This window comes from Gopherus evgoodei, chromosome 2 (assembly GCF_007399415.2).
Source record: "Gopherus evgoodei ecotype Sinaloan lineage chromosome 2, rGopEvg1_v1.p, whole genome shotgun sequence".
Classification (NCBI taxonomy): domain Eukaryota; kingdom Metazoa; phylum Chordata; order Testudines; family Testudinidae; genus Gopherus; species Gopherus evgoodei.
The window spans coordinates 295,585,717-295,607,750 of record NC_044323.1 but is presented as its reverse complement, the minus strand read 5'-3'; the positions used below and the strand labels follow the sequence as shown (position 1 = coordinate 295,607,750).

Genomic DNA, 22,034 nt, shown 5'->3' with positions numbered 1-22,034 from the left:
TTCAAATGGCTCCTTGATTCTTTGGGAATTCTGGCTGAGCCATTGACTCAGTGTGTGACCTTGATAATATAGTTGATCTTGTGCCTTTTTTAACCCAGCTGGAAAATTTGGTGAAGGAACCTCCCTAATAAAACCAGCTGTTTGTTTCCCAGGGAAAGAAATTGCACCATACAATAACTTTTATTTTGTATGGCATCGATGCATGATCTCCACACCCTCTGCAGAGTTAAGTAGCAGAGAGAGATGAAGAGATCTGGGCAAGAGAGAAAAAGACTCATAGACTCTAGGACTGGAAGGGACCTCGAGAGGTCATCGAGTCCAGTCCCCTGCCCTCATGGCAGGACCAAATACTGTCTAGACCATCCCTAATAGACATATATCTAACCTACTCTTAAGAGATGGTTTTTTATTGTATTCCTTAAATTTGTTTAAAGCAGCTCTGGAAATGTCTAGATATTTGTATAAAAATAGTTTGAACTTCTAAGGAATTGGATGATTGATGAGGCAGAGAGTTCCAGGCACTAGGAGCTGCAGGGGAAAAGGCTCTTGTCCAATTAGAGGCGTATCATGTGACGGGGCAGAGATGGGGAGAGGAGAGAAAAGAATGAGGTAAGATGCAGGTTTAGCTGGGGAAGGTCACCAAGAGCTTGAAAACAAGCAGAATTCTATTCTGTTTAGGGGCTTTATCCAGCCCGCAACACCCTAATGTCCGAGTGCCTCATGATCACTAATGGATTTGATCCTCACAGCCCCTCTGGGAGGCCAGGGACTATTATCCCTGTTTTCAGGGCAGGAAGCCGAGGCACAGGGTGGCATAAGGGACTTGCTTAATGTCACCCAGGAAGTCTATGGCTGAACTGGGAATTGAACACAGGTCTTCCAGTGCCTGGACCTAGATCTTCTTTGCTTTCCTTTTTAAATCAGATCTAAGCCCAGTGGCATTGCTTTGAGCCCGAGCAGCGGGAATCCTATTTCTGTGTGTCTCAGGAGGGTGGGCAGCAGCATCCTGGGAGACATGAAGAGCTAGAGCTCAGGGAGGCCAAAGGCAGAGAGGAGGAAGGCAGGGTTGGAGACTTCTTTCCAAATCATCAGTCATGTGACTCTTGAAGAAGAATGTAAAACAAAGGCTCTGAAAACCTCCTGTGCAGTGGTACTGCTAGAAGAGGGCACACCTAGCCATGGACTCCTGGGGAACAGATTGCTTGTGGGCAGGATAGCTAGACCCAAGAAGAACCTTGTCTGAACCCTTTGATATGTTGTTATTGGTTTATCTTGGTCTTAGTCCAAGGAGAGCATCTCCTGCTGACTGTGGGGGGAGAAGCAGCCTGCACAGATGCAGACGTCCTCTTGGGCACTGACCAGTTGAACCAGTTCTTTCACACTCTCCAGGAACTAGAGGTGTTTCCAAAATAAGCAGTGCAAGGAAATTCCATCTGGAGTGCATCATTCTCTAGTTTGCTGAGGCAGCTCTCAAAGTGGAGGGGCTCTGATAAGGTGAGAGGATTACCTGCTTCACAGTCCTTGACCAAGGCTCATCTCCATGCCACCCCTGGTGGATTCTGTCACATGAGCAAAAGCAGATGTATTCATAATGCGGGGGGGGGGGGGGCGTCAGTGAGAGATCTCAGAGCCCTATCAGTTAATCTGGCTTTCGCTTAACTGTGACCATAGCCTTATAGTCTCGTTGGGCTTCTTTTACACTTTACCTGAGGATTTAGAATGATAAAGGTTAAGAGACGGGAAAAGATTTTTGGATCATCTGGTCCTTCCTGCAGGGACCAGTGCAGGACTCTTCCTTACTCTGATGACATCTAGTGTTTTGTGGAGGGTAGTGTTAAATGCTTCCAAAGATGAACTGCAGAGCAACAGACATGCCGATTTCCTTCCCTCTGCTGCGGGGGCTGGAGCCTAATCAGTTAGTTAAGTAAGTCTAGCTTGGGCTCTTTGATGACACTGTGTGTTTTCCTTTTTTGCCCACTCTGGGTCTGAGATTGGTGGTAATTCAGTCTCCTTGGGAAATTGTCTTTAACTGTTGGTTTTACTTTCCTCTGCCTATCACAGAACTTTACTTTTAATACCTGACCTCACCCTATCTCCACCCCACTCAGTTTGGTGACTAAGGCATAGTCTGTCTTAAACCCATACCCAGGGCGGGGGTCTACTTACAACATGGCTGTCCCCTGACTCAGCTAAAAATGGTCCAAAACCGTACTGTAGATTGGAGCTTAATCCAGCATCTTAACTCCGGTACAGGCACACAGCCAGGTCCTGCCCGTCCTGTAGCTTTACCATTTACTATCAGCTCCTGGTCTCAGTTACTGGTTGAAGCACAGATTGTATCTCTCAGTGCTCCAGCGTTCCTGGCTAGACAAAAGAGGGAGCAGCCAGGGAGGGAGCCGTAGAAGGTCTAGCACTATAGTCTTGTGCAAAGAAAACCTCCCATGTTCCTAACACCCCAGTGATGAGAGAGACAAGGGAGAGGGTGGGTGATATGTTGTATTGGCCCAACCAACCAACTTCGCTTAGTGAGAGAGACAACCTCACCCATTGCTTCTCTAATATCCTGGGACCAGGACAGCTACAACACCCCTGTAGTACTCTATTTAGATCTCCAGCTTCTGGTCCTATAAAAGGCTGTCGAACAAGCCTTATGGAAATACTTCCATATCTGGCTGCCCTGGTGATGTGTCTTGTGAGCCTGGGGGTCCCAGCATACAGAGCCTCACCTTAAATCACTCTTCATTGAGAAGGATCAGATACAATCTACAGCCCATTTTAAAATCCAGCCACAGTGTCTGGATCAAAGTGCCTGTGGCAGTGAATTCCACAGGTTAACATCACTCTGCATAGGGCAGAGTTCCAGTCTTAATGTTGATAATTTTGACAGATCATATTGATATTTACTTTTAAGCATTTTTCTATTTTTATCCATTTAAATTTTCACTGTTGCACAAAATGATGGATTTTAAGCATTTTTTATTTGTATTGATTTAAATTTGTGGGAAGTTTATGGAGAGCTCAGACAATTATTACATGACAGCAGAGTTTGAGATTCAAAAAGTTAAAGCTTTGTAACTTAAAAACTCAAATTGTCCAACATCATATGTCAAAATAGACAAATTAAATAGCCTTACACCAAACCCCAGCAGGTTCTCGAGCAGCATCTTTCTTACTTTGCCTCTCTGTACATTTCAGTTATTATCCTTGGAAATATTTATTGAGGGCTTGTGTGTTTTCAGTGAAATCAGCATTTACTGATAAAAATCCAAGCCTCCCATTTCCTTTCATTCCTTTCCTTTCTCTTTCAGTGTCCTGTCCTTTAAGATTAAGGTGTCTCTGTGTTCTCTTGCTAGTAGACGGCGGTGAGAAGGAAGAGGGACTGGCCAATTTGATGTCTTTGCAAAAGCTGAATACCTCAGTCAAGCCACCCACCTCTTTCTCTTCTTCTTTCTAACCCAAGTAACACTCCTCTTTGCATTCTCTCAAATTTAAATCCCCCTGTGACCCCAATCACCTTCAATTTCTTTTGCTGCAGCTCTTCAGTCTCTGCTCTCTCTTTCTTGAGGTCAGGCCATCAAATCAGTCCAGGGCACCTGCTGGTGTGCAGGGGACCACCTGGTCTTCTAGGGGTGAGTTCTGTTTCTAGGTTGCCCTGAAGCAGACATAAGAGCTGTGCGTGCAGTGTAAGACACGTTTCTGTTACAAGGGGAGGTGCTTGCCCCTGTGCTTTTCAGGACTGTGAGGGGGATTTTCAAAGGCACATAACTCCCACTGAAAGTCAATGAGAGTTAGGCACCTGACTTCCATTTGTGTCTCTGAAAATGTTTGGCTGTCTCCTCTCTCTGCCTTGGTTACACGTACCAGAAATCCCTCTGGATCCCCCTGCCCCAGTGACCCTTGTAGCTTCAGGTGAGTGTGTGGAGACCCCTGTCTAAAAGCTCTTTGTTTTTACAGTTCGCCAGTTCCTTCAGCGTGGCATCAGCCCCAATTTGTACAATGAAGATGGCCTCACTGCATTGCACCAGGTAAGCAGCCTTCCCAGTTCCCTGTTGGCAAGAGCCCTTTTCAGTTACCGAGCCTTCCCAGCAATCTGTTCTTCTGCCGCGTTCACTTTTCAGTGTCCAGTCCCTGCACTTCTCCTGTTCAGTACTTCTCTTGCATCCCCCAGGTACCCCCAGGGCTCCTAACTTTCCTTCACTTCCTCCAGCCGCATTGGGTTGGCAGGCTGTGACATCGCCAAGGCAGTGCCTAGCCAGTCCTGTGCTAGTAACTGCAGTAGAAATCTGTCCTGACTCCTCTTCTTTCTTTGTCTCCATCTTCTAGCTAAATGTGTCCCTTTGCCAGCTTACTCTTTTCACTGCTCCCCAATCCCTTACTGTGGGGAGTAGCTGCACCAACTGTCAGACACCAGCTTTGCAGGAGGGAAGGGCTGAGAAACAGGGTCTGTATTTTTCCTGGTCACGACAGCTTTAAACTGAGCTGAAGCTGCAGGTTCTAGACATGACTGGAGGTACAACCGGGTGGTTCCAGAGGGATCATTCCTATTTTCTTATCCCCCAATACCCCAACCCCTTGGATCCTTGAATTTAGAGATGCTGGTGCCACAGGTGACGACATCTCTCACTGCAGCTAATAACTGCTTCTGATGGCCTAGATCTGGGCTCTCGAGACTTTGAAGAAAAGGCACAGTTTTCTCGCATCTTGGGCTGGGAACACTGGTGAGGGAGGGACCGAGTGTCACCTGGAAGCTACAAGGTGGTGCTTTAGCAACCACAGACAGGAGTGCAGCTTGAAAAGAAGGTAGATTTTTCTCCCCCAATGAACATAACATATATAAATTATTGCCTGAGTTTATCACTCACAATGGTTCCTGCACTTCAGAGCATTTTCAGTCTCTCTCAGTGATGGTAATAAAATGTCTCACTCTTCTCTAGCACCATCCAGTGCTTCTCAAACTGATCTCTCTCTCTCTCTCTCTCTCTCTCTCTCTCTCTCTCTCATATCTTCATGACCCCGCCATGATCCAGGGAAGTTGTACTGTTGGGAGTGTGAGTTCTCTGAGCCAGGAATTCCTTTATAGCCCCAAGCACACGATCGGTGCTTTTATCTAGATCTGTCTGTCAAAACAAATGCATTTTACAACTTTGGCACTGAGGTGAAGTGACTGTATTCACTGCATATTAGTTATGGAGCTGGGAATAGAACCCAGGAGTCCTGACTCCTTGTTCTGTGTTCTAGCCACAAGCTGGTCCTTCCCCAGCAACTTTGATCTAAAGGTTACAGATGATCTGGTGAATAGCTGTTTTGGACCCATTACAAATTAACATGGAATGAACCACAGCTTCTAAAACTCATAATTGCTAATCATCTATATGGTACAGCTGCCACAAACCATAATCATTGGTACCTACTATAGCCACAAAAATCTTCACCCTTCCAGGCCACTCACTGATGGCTCATCTAGCAGCCTTGAATCGCCCCCCATCTCGTGATCCTGTAACAATAGAGCTAAGTAAATAGCCAAGCAGTAAAATGCAAGGGGGCATTCACACCTAGAGTGTCCTGGGGGCAGCAAAGAGTGAGCGACTGGAGCAGTAATGTCACCGCAGCAGGCACTTCCTAGAGGCTGACGACTGGCTCAGAGCAGTTTGTGGCCTGAGACACAGCGGAGTCTCCTTGCCTCTCTTGTGGGAATTCTCTCCATTACGTCTCTCTTCAGAAGTCTGCTCTGAGGAAGCAGACTCTGGCTCCCTCTCATCATCTGACTTCTCTCCTTTCACCGTCCTTGCCTGGTGCTGGCTCGTGCACTTTTTCATTAAGCTCAGATTCAGTGAAACTCTTTCACAGACGCACCTAGTCGAGGCTTCCACTGGCGACTTCCTCGGAGTCCAGTGGCAGCATTTCAGTGAGCCGGAGCTAGCTGCAGCCACCCTCACTTTTAATAAGTAGAAGGAGCTGGAGGAGGCTCTGCTTTGAAATGCTCCGTCTTGAGCCGAGGATCTGTAACTACTCTGGCATCACTGTGGAGGGTACAATAAAAACCGTTCCTCAGTGTGCAACAGCAGTCAAAAAAGCAAAGAAGACGTTAGAATGTGTCAGGAAAGGGATGGAGAGCAATGCAGAGAATACACTGGTGCCGTTCCATAAATCACTGGTAGGACATGCTCACTGGCCCTCCTCCCAAGAAGGACATAGCAGAAATAGAGAGGAGGTTCAGATACCGATGACAGAAATAGAGACCTGGAAAGAGTTCTGTATGAAGAGAGACTGGAGAAGGGGTGAATAAGAGGGTAAAACAGAGGTATACAAAATACCGCATGCTGTAGAAGGGCAGTAGGACTACCACTAGCTAGCCTTGAGGCAAAGGGTTTTCATTAGGGTCGGACAGTTAAAAGAGCAGTGAGAACATCCACAATTAGATTAGATAGGATGAAAACAATTGCAGGACTAGAATTGCATGAGGCAGCCACTAGCTGTGGGGGTAAGGAAGAAACTTCCTTGATGGGCAGGTTATTGTGTAATTGTCCACTGCAAATTTTCATCTTCCTTTGCAGCAGCTGGTGTTGGCTGTCACAGACGGTGCTGGACTCAGTGATCACTTGTCTCATTTGGCATGACAGTTCCTAGGTGTGGATAGTCTGATGTGTGTGGGGTGGCCTGAGTGTGTGTGCTTTGATTAGCTGCTAAAAGGAACATGCGGAAATCCTCGGGAAACCTGTATGATGCTCCTCGGCAGCAGAGAGAGGCTGAGTGACCAGTGTTTACAAACCCTGAGCCAGCAATCTCTGTGCTGAGACAAATGTGTGTTGACATACCCAAATGAGAACAGCAGAGGCTTGGATTAAGGAAAGCACATACCCCAAAGGAATTAGAGGGTTGTAAATGGCCCAGCAATCTAGTAGCAATGTAATCAAATACCCCCAGCATGTCTCTTGGCAGGGTTGCCACTTTTTACAATGTGTTTAGACAGGCTTGTGTATCATGATATTCTGACACCCTCCAGCCAGTGTTGTTGCATCATGACTCTTGATAGACTGACATCAGGACCTGTTAATGGCTCTGCAAGCAAGATACAAGATCATCCAATCCACCTTGGTGACTCCAGGCCCGGGGCAAACCGAAGAGGGCTGAGTGAAGCAGTGTTCTCCCCTCCCAGTCCCAGCCAGGAAGGGTGGTGATGGGTTGGAGGGGGCTCAGAGAAGAGCCATGCAAATGATTCAGGGATTACAAGACCTGCCTTATGGCAGTGGAATGAAAGAACTCGGTCTATTCATCTTAACGGAGAGAAGGTGAAGGGGTGACTTGATCACAGTCTGTAAGTACCTGCATGGGGAACAAGTATTTTATAATGAGCTCTTCAGTCTAGCAGAGGAAGGTCTGACATGATCCAGTGGCTGGAAGTTGAAGCGAGCCACATTCAGGTGGGAAATAAGGTGTCGATTTTGAACAGCAAGAGTCATTCACTATTGGAAGAGGTTACCAAGGGGCATGGTGGAGTCTCCATCACTGATCATTTTAAAATCCACACTGGCTGTTTTTCTAAGAGGTCTGCTCTAGGAATGACTTGGGGGCAGGTCTCCGGCCTGTGTTACACAGGGAGTCAGATTAGATGATCACAATGGTCCCTTCTGGCCTTGGAATCGCTGAATGACTGTCAGAGAGTTGAACACCCCCATTACACTGCTAATCCCCATGAAATGTCTGCTGCCTCAGGTGTGCATGATAATAGCAAATGAGTGTATTTCACACTAGCTGTTTCTCCCACGGGCTTTTCCCCTTGTGCTGGATACACCGTTCCGTGCGGTGAGTCACGTTGTGCCGGTGGGTGCCTGGGCGTCTCGCCTGGTGTGGAGCACTGCGCTGTGTGTAGAGACTGGAATTAATGCCACACGTGCACAGCAGTGGAGCTCCATCCCCTTTATCTGTGCAGTGGGCTTGGGCGCCTGCTAATTCCAGTCAAGAGAGTCTGCGGTGGCTGGTGCTTTGGTTTTCAGCTCACTCCCTGCTCATCTGCTTGAAGGTTCTTAAGCCCTTTCAATTTGGCCTCCCAGGGTCCAAAAAGACCAAACCTCCCATTTCAGGTGGCTCCAACCCACCGACTTGGCATAAAGGAGCTTTTGCCACTGACTTCAGTGGGAAGAGGGTCAGGCCCACAGTGATCCGAGCTCTTCCAGGTTACCTCCAGGGCCCTCATTTCCACTCTGCTCCCTATCCCCCGCTTCTTTCCTTTCCCTGACACCCTTCCTCACCCCCTGTGAGCTGGAGAATGTCCTGGTGCCAAGCAACCAGTCCCCAGGGTGCACTGAACTCTTGGGAGAACATAATGCCTGCTCCCTCTCCGCCCTCCTGCAGGCCAGGACTTCCCGTGCTTCGAGCGGCGACAAGGCGGGAGCTCTTTATATGGGCTGCAAATGGTACTGAAGAGGGGTTAGGTGCACTGTTGGCCTCAGCACCCCTAGGAGCCTGTCAGTCCATCATCAGGCAGGAATTCGCAGTATGAATCTACCCATCTGCTTTATGAACCTCTCAGAGCAATGTCCCCTTCACACCCATCTAATGGGCCTGGCTTGCTTCCACCTGCTTTCCCAGGAGCCCTTCCGGTGGGTGTTTGCAGTGCCCAGGAGCCTTTCCAGTGGGTGTTTGCAGTGCCCAGGAACCACCTGGGGCTAAGCTGTCAGTGGGGACCGAGAGTTGGTGGGTAGAAGTTCCCTGCCCCTGCTCTGGACCAACACGCTACAACAACACTGTGTACTGCCCCCTCCTGACATGTAGGGTCCCTCCCTTAGTAACAGGCGGGCGGGCCGGCATCCTCCTGGCGGCCAGCACAGGATGCTCTTGCCTTGCCTTGGTTTGCTGGGAGTAAGCAAGTCCCATCTTAAAAGGCTGCTTATAAACCTGAACCAAGACCCCTTCAAAAGGAGACTGCGCTCTGCAGGTTGCTGGTTCATGGACGTCCAAGACAGAGACCTACTGGGCCTCCACCTCCACCAGGCCCAGGGACAAACACAGATGGTTCCCTGCGGAGGGTTAAAAATCAGCACCTGGGTAGTGGCCCAGAATCATTTCTATCTGTCTGCTCTCTAGTGCTCTGCGGGAAATGCTGTGGCCTTCCCTCCAGAGATCTCAAAGCCCTTTGCAGACATCAGTGAATTTATCCTCACAAGTCCTGTGTGAGTCTGGTCACTAGAGTTAGCTCATTGCACAGAGGAGGAAGGGACTTGCCCATAGTTACCCAGCAAGTCCGTAGCCAGGCTGAGACTAGGAGCCAGGAATCCTGGTTGCCTGTCCCGTGCTCTAGCCAGGTGAGTTGGGCTTTCAGTCCTGGTCCCAGTGGCTGAGATCCACCTCACAAAAGCCATTCTCATGAAGTAGCCAAGGACTGGCAGAGCCATGGAGCCTGCACTCCCACCCCCTCCAGAGGGGCTCCTTCCAGGGCAGGTCTAAGGGTAATTGATGGAGGTCTGTGGTGAGGGGGCAGCAGCTGGACCTTTCCTGCAACAACAGGGCCTGTTCCTCTAGGCCTGTCAGTGGAGTGAACTCCTGGGTCCCAGCCAGAGTAACCGCCTGTGTTCTGCTCCCTCTCGCGTTAGTGCTGCATCGACGACTTCGGGGACGTGGTCGCACTGCTGCTGGAGGCCGGCGCGGATGTCAATGCCTGTGACAGTGAGCTCTGGACGCCGCTGCACGCCGCCGCCACCTGCGGGCACCTGCACCTGGTGGAGCTGCTGATTAACCAGTACGCGGGTTCCTAGGCGTGCCATGCAGAGGGGCGTGACCGGGGGGGCGGCCTTCTCCCCCTAGGGGAGAGGGCCTGCAAACAGACCAGCCTGAGGTGGGGAAGGAGGTGGATGAGTTAGGGCTTGTGAAGCCACCTACCAGGTGCCCCATAACAGAGCGGTGTACTCCCAGGAGACAGTTCTAGAAGCTGCTCTGGCGTTCAGCGGGTCCCCGGGGCAGTAACCCTGCAGCCTTGGGCAGGAAAGGTGCCTTGGCGTGAGGGCACCCAGAACTGCTTAGAATCCTCCCTGGCACTGGGATTGCTACCCCCGACCTAGCTTTGAGTCAAGGGACGTGAACCTAGCACAGGATAGTCTGACAAAATTAGCCCAGGCTGGGGTGATTCCTGCACCCGGAGAGGCTCTGACTGTTTCTGTCCCAGTCTCTCCCCCCGACCTCAAGGACAGCTCTGGGCAGCTTGAAAGCTTCTCTCTCCCCAGGAGAAGTTGGTCCAATCAAAGATATTACCTCCCCCACCTCTCCCAACACGGCTACACCACTACTGCAGATCTGTCCACCCACCGCAGTTCCACTCATCCCCCCCCTGCCCCCGGTCCTGACTCTGGAGCACCCCCTCCTGTCCAGTCCTCATACTTCTGTATGCAGTCGCTGAGCTCCGTCAGGGATGATTTGCTGGATGCCCCCTAGGGGTCCTGTTCCTAGCCCGGGCATCTCCCTTTCCTGTGACCCAAGCCAGGTTTGAACCCCCAGGTTTTCAGAGGTGGCAAGCCAGAGTATTAATCCTCGGGAGCTCACCTCCCCTGCAACAGTTGCATCTGTTTCAGTCTGCTTATTTCCCCTCCCCTCCAATTGAAGTCACGTTGTCAGACTCCCTGTAGTTGTTTGGAACCCGGCTTGTCGGGCTGTAAATGTTTAATGGGGGTGTATTGTTGACCAGGTAACCCAATCTGCCTCCGTCTGGGCTGCCTGCAGGAATCTCCTGTCAGTGGGGCCTTGGCCTGTCTGCAGCTGCACAAGGCAGTTTGCATCAGTAAATGCTCTGCTGCTCCTCTTGCTGTACAGAGTGACCCAGTTATGAAAGGCCTTCCCCCAGCACTCCCTGCCCAGGAGGGGCTGGGATTTGAATGCCAACTGTGGACGGGCATGGACCTGCTTGCTGATCCCCAGCACCTCGAGGCTGCCTGCCCTGGTCTGCAGCCCTCATGGCGCCCTGGTTGCTAGGCGGCACCTCAGCTGAGTCTGTGTTTTAAAGCTGGAAGTAGAGTTAGGAGAATGGTGGGTGCATAAATCGGGGGCAAAGCGTAGCCAGGAGGAGTTAGCATGGGTGGGAACAACAGGGGGAGGTAAATGGGGACGGGCAGGCTCCTGTAAGAACAGGGGTAACATGGGCTTCTTCAGCATCTCATTAGACACCAGACCTGCAACTCCCACTGCCTGGATTTCTATGCATCCCCAGAGCCTCTTTGAAAACCTTCTCGAGAGCAGACTCGTTTCCACAGCCGCCACCTCATCCTTCTCCCAGGGACATCAGTGTGGAAACAGGGGAATAGAGCTTCTCCTTCCCCAGGGGAGTCCAGCAGTCCCATCACATGGGGCGATGCTGGAGAGGAGGGCAGGGCCCTGGAGGGAGACCGCAGGGCTGTACTGAAGAAGCAGCAGCCAGACCCTGGAGGAGCGGGGATCCTGTTTCATGTAGCTGTCCCTTGCTGAGACAAGAAACCCAATCTACAAGGCAGGCAGAATCGTGCCCATGGAGAACGTTTTCCAGAAGCTGTTGGTGGCTCTTTAATGACAATAGCTCCTTGTATCTGTTACACTAGCTGCCCAGCGGCACACGGGTGCTGTGTGTGGCATTAGCGTGGGCACAGCTGAGAGGTAGCCACCTGCCTTATTTCCTCACTGTTTATTTCTTCTCCTTCCCCTGCCCAGTGGTGCCAATCTCCTGGCAGTTAACGCAGATGGGAACATGCCGTATGACCTCTGCGAAGACGAGGTGACACTGGACTACATTGAAACGGCCATGGCAGATCAGGGTGAGTCTCCCCAGTCCCAGGCTAGTGTCTAATCCCCTTTCCCTGTTGTCACCATGGATGGTTCATGGTTATTCACTCAGCGCTGGGTGCGTATCCCTCTTGGCTCTCCTGTTCGGCTCGGGCATTGCAGGCCTGCCCCATGGTGCAGCAAGCTGCTGTCAGGCTGGGGGTCGGGGGGTTGGCACCTTGGCAGCAGTGTCCAACCCAGAATGCCCCATTTACCTTCCAGTGAGATCTGTGTTGGGTTCTCTCCTTGTGCTGCTTCTGTCTCTAGTGCTCTCCCGACACAGAGACACATCCTAGAATGAAGGAGCATCACTTCTTAAGATCCAGATTTTGACTCCTCCCCTGGTTGATGGCTCCAGGCTGCGCTGGGAGAGGGCTATAGGGAACCCTCTTAGCAGCCTCCTTCCTCTTAACCACTGAGATTTGCTGCGGGGCGATGAGCCTCTTGCATAGAGACCATTGATTTCTTGCTCCTGTTGTTATTTATACAGTGCCATGGGTGTGCATGGCACTTGACAGACAGACATGATCTTCCCCACGAAGAGGTCTAGGTTCAATAAACCCCGCCAAGACACAGGGAGAAACGCTAGCTGGCAAGGGGGTGGGAGCGATGGGAAGCTCGCATACTTCAAGGCGAGGAGAGTTATCTGCACCAAATGCATCCATTTGTTTATATACAAAATCCATCAAGCTGATGCAGGAGTGAGGGGCCAGGGCGGAGCTGGTGGAAGAAATGGATTCTGAGGAGGGGTTTGAAGGAGGAGAGGTCAGGTTGTCTGGCACACAGAATCAGGAAGGGCGTCCCACAGAGCAAGGGCAGCATGGGCAACGGCTAAGGGTGAAAGAAAGTCAAACTGGGCAAGCAGGCTAGTGGAGGGAGATGAGGGAGCAGGGGAATGTTGGCCCGAGCCCTGAAGGGGAGGAGGGAGGAGCTGGCCCCCGATGTGGAAGGTGGAGGTTGAAGGGCCTGGGGGAAGATTGGGGCTGGGGGAGATTGATGGTCGAGGTCCAGAAACAGTTGTGGAGAGACAGGTACAGCTGGGAGACTAAGCAGAGGGGAGAGACCCAGGGGAAAGGGTGGATTTTGTCAGCAACAAGATGGAAGCAAAGCCCTAGGAGTGGAGTAGATCACTCGGGTAAGGTGCAGAGGAGAAGAGGGTGCCAAGGACAGATGGCTGCTCCCGGGCAAGGGACATGTGTGTGTCTTCCTAGGTAGACTAGTGCTGATTGTAAGAAAGCGACATGGTCCTTGGGATGGAGTCCAATAAGCAAACACCTCCCAGCCTTGCTGCTGGGGTACAGGCCAGCCCCCTGTCACACCTGCCATGGCTGCCCTCATGGCACTTCCTCTGTGTAGGAATAACTCAGGAGAAGATTGAGGAGGCCCGAGCCGCCACCGAGCACAGCATGGTGGAAGATATCCGGAAGCTGCTTCAGGCAGGTGCCGATCTGAACACTCCACTTGACCATAGTGCCACTCTGGTAAGTTCCCAGTTAATAATGCTCTGCCCGAGAAGTGAGGCGCAGGAGAGCAGGGCTGCAGGGGAACATGGTGTGGGGGGCTGGTCTTAGGGAGGCAGCAGAAGCCCCATCTCTTGAGGGATGAAGCGCTGGTGAACATACTCAATCTGGCCATGGCTGGGGAGAGACTAGAACTGACCCATTGTTCTCAAGCTCCTCTGCATGTGGGACGCCTCGTAGGCCACCAAGAGCAGGGCCGGGACCACTAACTTTTCCTTCCAAGGGCTCTGCCTGTTCACACAAGTAGCCATAGAAGCACTGGCAGTGGTCAGGGCCACCACCTGTGCCTCTAAGCAAGCCAAACTGAAAGCTAGCAAAACCCAGTCTCCACATCCCCCAGCAGCTGCTGCTGTCCTGGGGCCTAGGACAGCAGACACAGACAGCGCTTGTGGCTCTGGTGGAGAACCATCTGTCCGCAGACAGTGCTGCGTTTGCCGTTGCTGAGCACCGGGTTCTCCCATCCCACCTAAAGGCACTGCAGTGAATGAAAATGTGCTGAAATAGCTCAGTCCGAGCCCACAGGGAGCCATCTGGGGCCACTGTGTCTCTACCTGCAGAGTCCCAGTCCATGTGCTCACATATTGGAGTGCTCAGACTCAGTCCTCGGCCTTGGGGTCCCTTTGGATCCCTCAGAGCTGTTGGAAGTCAAGATAGCCATGGCAGCAAGAACCTCCCACCTCCACCTGGGTCTGGCCAGAACATCTTCCCTTCTCCCGTCAGGCTCTGGACTGGTCACAATGATTCACATGTCTGCGACCTCCTGGGTAGATCACTGAAACCCTGCATTGCCAGGAGCAGCTGCCTGCCCTGAGAAAGCTCCAGCTAGTACAAAATGCAGCAGCCCATCTCCTCAGAGTGCTGTGAACACATACCCCAGTGCTCCGCTCTGGCTGGCTACGCATTGAATGTGCAGTCCAGCTCTGTCTGCCCTGATACGCAAAGCCCTGCATGTGCTGCCTCTGTAGGATCCTGCATGTGCAGCTCTGTCTGCCCTGATACGCAAAGCCCTGCATGTGCTGCCTCTGTAGGATCCCAGTTCACAGCGGAACCCCTCCTTGCACAGCACGTTGACTCCTGCTGCCGCACTGCTTGGGTATGGCCTGGCAATAATGGCCAGCGGGCTCGCTAGCTGTGTCTCCTCTACCTTGTCATTTGATGTCGCCATTCCTTGGCCTGTTGATCACAGCAGGAAAGGAGGTGACCCAGTATCTTTCTGTCTCTGGAGACCACTGATCAAATGAGACAGGCCCCAACTGAACTGACTGATCTCCCTCTGAGCCCAAATTCACACTAGAAACATTGACAGTAGAGTAACACCAGTGGGGGGAAGAGGGGGGTTATTTTACTGTTTGTAATACTTCTCTACTGGCATACACCCGTGTTGATGCAGTGTTACTGGCCATGGCATCTGCTCTGAGCAGGTTTGCCGGTTTAGCCATCCCAGCCAAGCTTTGCTGGAGAGAGCAGCCCTGGCGTTAGGGCCTGGCCCAGGGTTCTAGCGCTGGCGACTTCTGCTTTGCAGCTGCACATTGCCTCAGCAAATGGCTACCTGGAAGCTGCCGAGCTGCTGCTGGAACACAAGGCCAGCATGAGCGCGAAGGACAATGATGGGTGGGAGCCTCTTCACGCCGCCGCCTGCTGGGGGCAGGTGAGTTCTTGCAGGCAGGTGAGACTGCCAAGGCTGGCTCCAGGGGTTTTGCCGCCCCAAGCAGTCAAAAAACAAAGCCACGATCGCGATCTGCGGCAATTCAGCGGGAGGTCCTTCGCTCTGAGCAGGAGTGAGGGACCCTCCGCCGAATTGCCGCCGAATCCCTAAAAGTGCAGCCCCACTCCTGAGTTGCCGCCCCAAGCACCTGGCTGATAAGCTGGTGCCTGGAGCCGGCCCTGGAGACTGCACATCTAGCCACTGGCTGAGAATGTTCCTAGTGGGAATTTCCTGACCCTTGAACAACTCCCCAGTGGTGGAGTGCAGCGCCCCCTAGTGGCACCGCGACCTTAGCACTGGTCATGGACTGCGTCCGCTTGCTGTCAGGCCTGCCAGAGTGCTTTCCATAGTAATGGGTGGGGGCCAGGCACATGGAAGCGATGGCTACTGAGAGCGGGGTGCTGGACACAGGGCCACCCCAACTCCTCCCGAAGGGCCTTGGGGTCTCAGTGGGCTGGAGGGAGCTCAGGTGAAAGCCTGCTCTAAAGTGTGGGTGGCTGGCCACCTCCAGCCGCAGCACTGCAGTGACAGTAGTCAGGAATCGGAACGTGCTGTGGATGGGGGAGAGGGTGAGCAAGGGCTGCTAGGAATCTCTCTCCTGCCAGGCACAGGGCATACGGGGACCACTTGTGAACCCCACCCCCGCCCTGGTCGTTATGGCAATGGGAGCCGACAGGAGGCTGCAGTGCCTCTGCTTCTGGCATGCGCGGTTCCCAGCTGGGTGGTGGTGGGGTCAGAGGGGGATTTTCCTCTCAGCTCGGGTGTGGAGCAGGTTTGTGCTTTAGATTCTTCTTGCTTCGCTAAAGGCAACTTCCCTTGTTGCCGTCAGATCCATCTGGTGGAGCTGCTGGTGGCCCATGGAGCTGATCTCAATGGCAAGTCTGTGCTGGACGAGACGCCCTTGGGTGAGTCAAGCCATTAGGAGAGCAGGGAATGGAGGAGGCTGGAGGGGGCCGAGATGAAAAGGGGTGCAAGGGAAGGGGGAGGCAGAGGCTGGTGGAGATGGATGGGGAGGGGAGGAGAGGTGATGGGGTAAGTCTGAACTTTCAGACTCTGCAAATCCTCCGAGGTGTCTTGTCGTGTTTCGTGTGGCAGGCTCCTCCCCAACCCAGCAGTGCGTTCCGAGGACCCTGCAGCCACCCCGACTGCCAGTCCCACCTCGTCCTTAAACCCCTCAAAAGCCCTAGTTCTCCTCCTCTCCCCACCTCATGTGATTTTTGATGGCAAAGCCCAGCTTTCCATTTGGGATCAGCACAGCCCTTCCTAGCCCCACCTCCTTTCTCTGCCTCCATGCCTGCTTCTCCAAACCTGCCGGGCAGAGTGAAAGTGCCCATCTTCTCCCAGTCCTGCTGGGGCTTCCATCCTCCAGGGGCTCAGCAGCACAGAGTCCACTTGCCCTCTTGCCTGACCTCCAGTGCCTAGGGAGCCAGAGTCCCAAGCATGGGATTATGGTCCACAAACAATGCAAATGACTCGTTACCCACAGACACTTCCTAGCCTGGTAGCCCGAACAGGCGAACCCAAGCACAGTGCGTAGGAGGCAGGCGGTGGGGAAAGATAGAGACAGCAGGGAGTTTGAGGCTGAGTGGGCGTGGGATACGCTAGCAGGATGGGGCTTAGTTCTGATTTGGTTCCCTTTGTCGGCATGGTTATGCTCTTGAGCTGGGGAGAAGAGGTGGGGCGTGAAGAGGATTGGGGGCAGGTGAGAGACCAGACGAGGCTGGTGTTTGAGGAGCTCCTGCCATCTGAAGAACCTTTCCCATCGCTCCCCACGTCATCTGCTCTCTGCCCTAAAGGTTCCCCCCTTCCCTGGCATACTCCTCTTCCCTGCTTGCTCTGCTGGTGTGTACTCCTCTGTGAGCGGTGAGGTGGGTTGGCGGAGGGCAGGGGATGAGAGAAGGACGGGGGGACCATCCCAGAGGCTGAGTGGATCAGCGGTTTGTCTACAGGGGGGTAGGGAGAATGGGGTAGCGGGGGAGCTGGAGAGGCGGGAATGCCTGAGAAGGGGGTGGCAGCTCAGGAGATCCCAGTGGGCAGGGAGTGCATGATCCTTGCTGTGGTGGGCTTGCAGAGCTGTTGGGAAGCAGGGCCGCAGAGTGCCTGCCTGGGACTGGCTCTGCTCTGGAGCTGCATGGCTGTTCACCACCCGTCCCTCCCCTGTGTGTCCCTTGCAGACGTGTGTGGTGATGAGGAGGTCCGGGCCAAGCTGCTGGAGCTGAAGCACAAGCATGATGCCATCATGAAGTCTCACGACAAGCACAAGTCGCTGCTGCAGCGACGCACCTCCAGTGCTGGCAGCCGAGGGTAAGGCCAGGTGATTACTACGGATAGCTGGCCTCCCTTGCAGGGAGCAGAGGCCACCCCAGAGCAGGACTCTCATTCCCAGGGGCCAGGCAGACCTGGGGAAACTCAGCTGAGGCTTCCCATTGTTGGAGGTCCAGACCCTTCTCACCTGAGCCTCAGCTAGGCTCTGATGTCCCCCACCACCACCCACTGGCTTTGTGCACAAACTGAACACATGATGGCGCTCTGCTGCCATTGGGGCTGCTGTTAACGGGTCACCTAGGCAGCACCCTCCCCCACCAGCTGAGCAGGCTCCAGCAAAACCACACCTTTTAAATGTTTAGAACGGCTTGAATATAATCTCTGCCCATCACCTTCATCCGTAACCATGGAAAGATAAGTGATCAGGCCAGTGGCAGGACATCTCTGGGCCCATCTGTGCTTCGTCCATCCTGCTTTTCAACACCAGCAGGAAATGAATGTCCCGCGGGTGTTTGCCCCCAGCTGAATAGCAGCTGTGGCGAGGTCAGTCCCTGGCGTTTATCTGCCCCAGCACTGGCTCCCTCCTGGCAGGAAGCACTCCCCTGTTTCCCAGCCATGCAGATCCTGCTTTCCGCTGTCCCCAGGAAGGTGGTGCGGCGGGTCAGCGTGACGGAGCGCACCAACCTCTATCGCAAGGAGCACGAGAAAGAGGCCATCGTCTGGCAGCAGGTGGAGCACCGGGAGAACGAGGCCGAGCTTGAGGACGAGGACAAGCAGACGGACGCTGAGCTCCAGCAGCACCGTCCTGTGAGTAGGGGACAGCCACGGCACCCCCACATTCCCTGCAGCCCCTCGGCACGCCGTGTTGGAGTGAGGCGGCTGCGTTGCGTGGTCCCACCTGGCGCTGAGCGTGGCTGTCTCCTGTCCCTCTTCTCAGCTCCAGGGAGGGGAGAGGTGGGTTCCCCCCTCGCTGCCATCACCACCCCTGAACGAGATGCTCAGGGCTCCTGCCTCCACCTGGCAGCAGCAGGCTCTGAGAGCCCCGGACAGGCTCTTGGGAGCCCCATGTGGTTGGAACTGAGTATTGCTGGCCTAAACCACCAAGGCATGTCCCAGGTCCTGCTCCTCTGGCAGCCATTAGCGCTTCCTTCTCAGCACCCCGTGAGTCCCCAGCAGCCCCAATGTGCTAATGGGAACCCCCCGGATTCCTGGGTGGCTCCAGGTGTCCAGCATGAGGGCTGAGTACTGTACTGTTCTCCCCAGCAGGGCGCCGAAGCAGAAGTGGCAGGTCCAGGGGCCTTGGTGGGAGACAAGCATCAGAATCCGGGGCTGACCCAGAGAAATGGAACTGCGGGCTCCTCTGCCCCCAGACCCCCCAAACACCTCTACTCCAAGAGGCTGGACCGCAGCGTCTCCTACCAGCTGGCCACCCAAGAGGAGCTGTCGGCCGACCTGTGCAAGGAGAAGTCCCACCACACGCTAGCGGACCTCAAACGCCAGCGGGCAGCCGCCAAGCTCCAGCGACACCACCCAGAGGACTATCCTCCCACCGAGGGTGAGGGCCCCCTCTCACCTGGCCTCGCTGAGACCATGCACGGCAGCGGTTACCCCCGCTCGGACTTGGAGCAGAATTCCGTGTACTGCACGGCAGCCAGTGGTGATCCGCCTCTCCTGAAGCTGACGGCCCCAGCCGAGGAGACCCCTGCTGAGAAGAAGCGATGCTGTAAGCTGATGTGAGGTGCTGACAAGAGAAGATGTTCATGGGGCATGTCCCCTCCCTGGCATTGATGGATGACACTAATGTCCCATGGGGCTGCCTCTGGAACCCTGCAGCAGGACGGGTTCTGGGAGGTGGTTTATCTTCCAGGGACTCATCCATCTTCCAGACCCAGACACCAATCAAAGAGGCCGGGCTCCAAGTGCCCATTGAGGGCTGCATGGGCAGCAGGCTGGGAGCCAGAGGGCTGCACAAATGGGAGCAGAATGCAGTGACCTTCGTTGTCAGTACAAAGATGTGTCCTGGAGCATCTACAGCTCCCAGCATGCAATTTGCCAGCCCCTGCTTGTGTCAACACATAGAGCATTGCATGCTGGGACATGTAGTCGCAGAGGGCTGCATCTCTGTTGGACATGGTGGCGTTGAATGTTGTGTAAGACATGCTGGGCCGCGTTTGGTCAGCTGGAGGGACCCTCCCAGCGCAGCTGTTTGTCTGGAGTCTGTGTGTGGTTTCTAGGAAGGAGTGGAAAGCCTGTGGGAGCCCTCGAAGCATGGGGTACCATGCATACAGCACTGGGGGGGCGAGGGGACGTCCCCATGCCTGCCTGACACTAAGGCAAATGGCAATGAAGTGAGAACGGTTCTCTTGATACAGAGTTGTAGCCCAGTAGTCCCCTCCTAGGCCTGGGCTGCACACAAGCTGTCCTGGGTTAACTAACATGCATTTCAGACAAGCTGGAAAGCCGTGTAGGTCCCCGGGCACGCCCGTTCGTGGTGGTTTACAACTGGCTTATATCCCACTCGCTGGCTTGGAGTCACTAAAGGCAGTGCCGGACTGCACTCGGCTGTGCGCTGGGGCAGGGCCATCAGCTGTCATTCCCATCTTTTCTTCCAGCAGGGTTAAACTGACTCTGAATTCAGCACGGCCCCACACAGCCTTGCACCGAAACAGCCAAAGGTGCTGGCGGACGCTGAGTTCACCACTTCGGTGCCAGTCTGAGTGTGGGTCCACCCCAAACAACAGGGACAGAAGCTCGTTGTAAACCAGGATGTGTCCACATTGCACTGTGGGTTCAACTACATTAATCTGAACTCCTGTGCCCTGTATGGTGCGCCATGCCATGGTGCCCTGTGCCCTCCCCCCCAGAGGACACCTGGTGTGAGCTGTGTGCCCAGACCCTTGTGAGCTCCTGCCCTCAGCAATAAAATCACTTCAGCAAAGCACCTCACCCCAGGACCAACCACAGCCCATGGATGGGTCTGTGCACCTGTTGTGCTGACAGCTCTCCCACTGAAACATGGCCTGCGAGTGGGACGGGGGAGCTGGTTTCTGGCCCCTCAGTCCATCTGCCGTGGGGAGCTGTGGGGGGGCTGATTAATCAGTAATGATCTCTAGCCGCACCTGGGGCCTCGGAGCAGTGTCCTAAATGGGAGCAGCCTTGGATAGCATCTCTCTGCTCCCCATTGCTTACGCGGGGCTCGAACAGGGCATGCCGATGGCACCCTTCTCATCTCCTGTTCTCTGCAGAGAGGCCGGCCCACCGTGTGTCCCCTCCCTGCGCAGGTCAGACATGGGTTTTTTTTATCCTCCCGCTGCATGAGGCTCCGAGGAGCCTTGTGTTGAGCCCCGCACCTCCACCCAAGGGCAGCATTGGCAGCTTCTCAGGTGTCTGAGGGCTACCCCAGCTTCACGCCCTTGTTACCCTCAGGAGTCCAGTCCCAGTGTGCCAAGTCCCATGTGAGCTCAGCAAAAGCCCCTTTGGCCTACTGTGGAGGATGGCTTGCCGGAACCGGGAGGGCTGTCCCTCTGTGTTGATGATTGGGGGCTGTGGCAGACTTCTGCTGAGCATTGGGCCTCAGGCTCCATCTTCTCAGCCTGCCAAGTGTTGCTGAGGCACTGGTCTGTACAGTTAGAACTTCAGGAGGCAGGTGGAGTGGAAGTGGAAGAGCTTCAGCTAGAAACATTCTCGCCTTTCAGCCGCAATAAGGAATACGCTGCTCCCTGGGATCCAGCCGGCTGGAGCGGGACGTCCCTCTGGTGGGTGGCTCTCGTGGTTTGCAATAGCTCAACCCCTAGATGGGATTGTCACCCACTCACTTATTTCTCTCTGCGCCATTGCATCCAGCCATGGCTGTTCAGACCCACGCGCTAGGCCTGCTGTCCCTCTGTTCTTCACCACCCCTCAGGGCCTGAGAAGCATCAGCCAGCCCCATCTCACCAGCCCAAGATCAGTCCTTGCACGAGTGCCTGAGCAGCAGAACCGAGCGCTGCTCACTGGCTGGGGGAAATCAGGTGACCTTCAACCCCACCTGTGAATCCTCTGGGGAACCCCCTTAAGCTCTGACCCTCCAGCTTGAAGAGCGCAGCTCTAGGCTGAACTTGTATTGACCTTGGGGCCAGTGAATCTTCCCTTCCACGATGGTTCTGCTCTGAGAGCCTCCTGCCTGCCTTGGGAGATACAACTGCCGGGAGCTCTGGGCCTTGTGCTCGCCAGCGAGGGCGGCTGCTGTAAAATCCCCTGGCAGGACTGGACTCTCCATGGTGCGTTTGTGCAGCACACTGCACACGTTTTATATGGAGCACTCTCCTTTGGATCACAGTATTTCCACGGAATCCTGTAGCGTTGGTTCCAGCCCCATCGAGCCGCAGGCTGCCGGCCGCTGGGGTGGGAGGCACTGATTTTATACTTTGACACAATCTTTCTTGCTCTCACCAAGTTTTGATTTGTAGCTCCTGTTGTCTCTTTATTTCCTTTCCACAATAAACCAGCATTGGACAGTGAACAGCCCCTGTGCGTGACCTCTTGGGCCTGAGCGTTCCCCTCGCCCTGCCAGGGCTAACTGCCTCCACCCCTGAACGAAATGAGTTAGGGAGAGCTGGGCTGCCCCTCCCTGGGCACAAGCAATGTGAGGATCCAGTGCTGTGTGTTCTGCCCCCTCCCCCCATCAGTGTGGGTCTCTGCACGGGGGGTGGGCCTCCAGGACCCCCACACCTGAGCAATTGGGCTGCAAAGTGCGAGTCACCCTAGTGGTTCTGTCATTGGCACCT

At 54.0% G+C, this 22,034-nt stretch overlaps 1 protein-coding gene across 7 annotated transcripts in view; it reads left to right on the top strand.

Moving 5' to 3' along the window:
* PPP1R16A (protein phosphatase 1 regulatory subunit 16A) overlaps window positions 1-21,769 on the top strand; it is a 76,375-nt gene extending 54,606 nt beyond the window's left edge. For 5 of the 7 annotated variants that reach the window (XM_030553972.1, XM_030553969.1, XM_030553970.1 and 2 more), the window contains 9 exons: window positions 3,955-4,025; window positions 9,591-9,736; window positions 11,668-11,771; window positions 13,135-13,259; window positions 14,821-14,946; window positions 15,833-15,908; window positions 17,178-17,307; window positions 17,913-18,075; window positions 18,532-21,769. In XM_030553972.1, coding sequence (XP_030409832.1) covers window positions 3,955-4,025; window positions 9,591-9,736; window positions 11,668-11,771; window positions 13,135-13,259; window positions 14,821-14,946; window positions 15,833-15,908; window positions 17,178-17,307; window positions 17,913-18,075; window positions 18,532-19,005 — 1,415 coding nt within the window. In that variant the 3' untranslated portion in view covers window positions 19,006-21,769. The remainder of the gene's footprint in view (window positions 1-3,954; window positions 4,026-9,590; window positions 9,737-11,667; window positions 11,772-13,134; window positions 13,260-14,820; window positions 14,947-15,832; window positions 15,909-17,177; window positions 17,308-17,912; window positions 18,076-18,531) is intronic. The other 2 variants (XM_030553973.1, XM_030553975.1) reach the window with 2 other exon arrangements.
* Window positions 21,770-22,034: the final 265 nt, after the last annotated feature.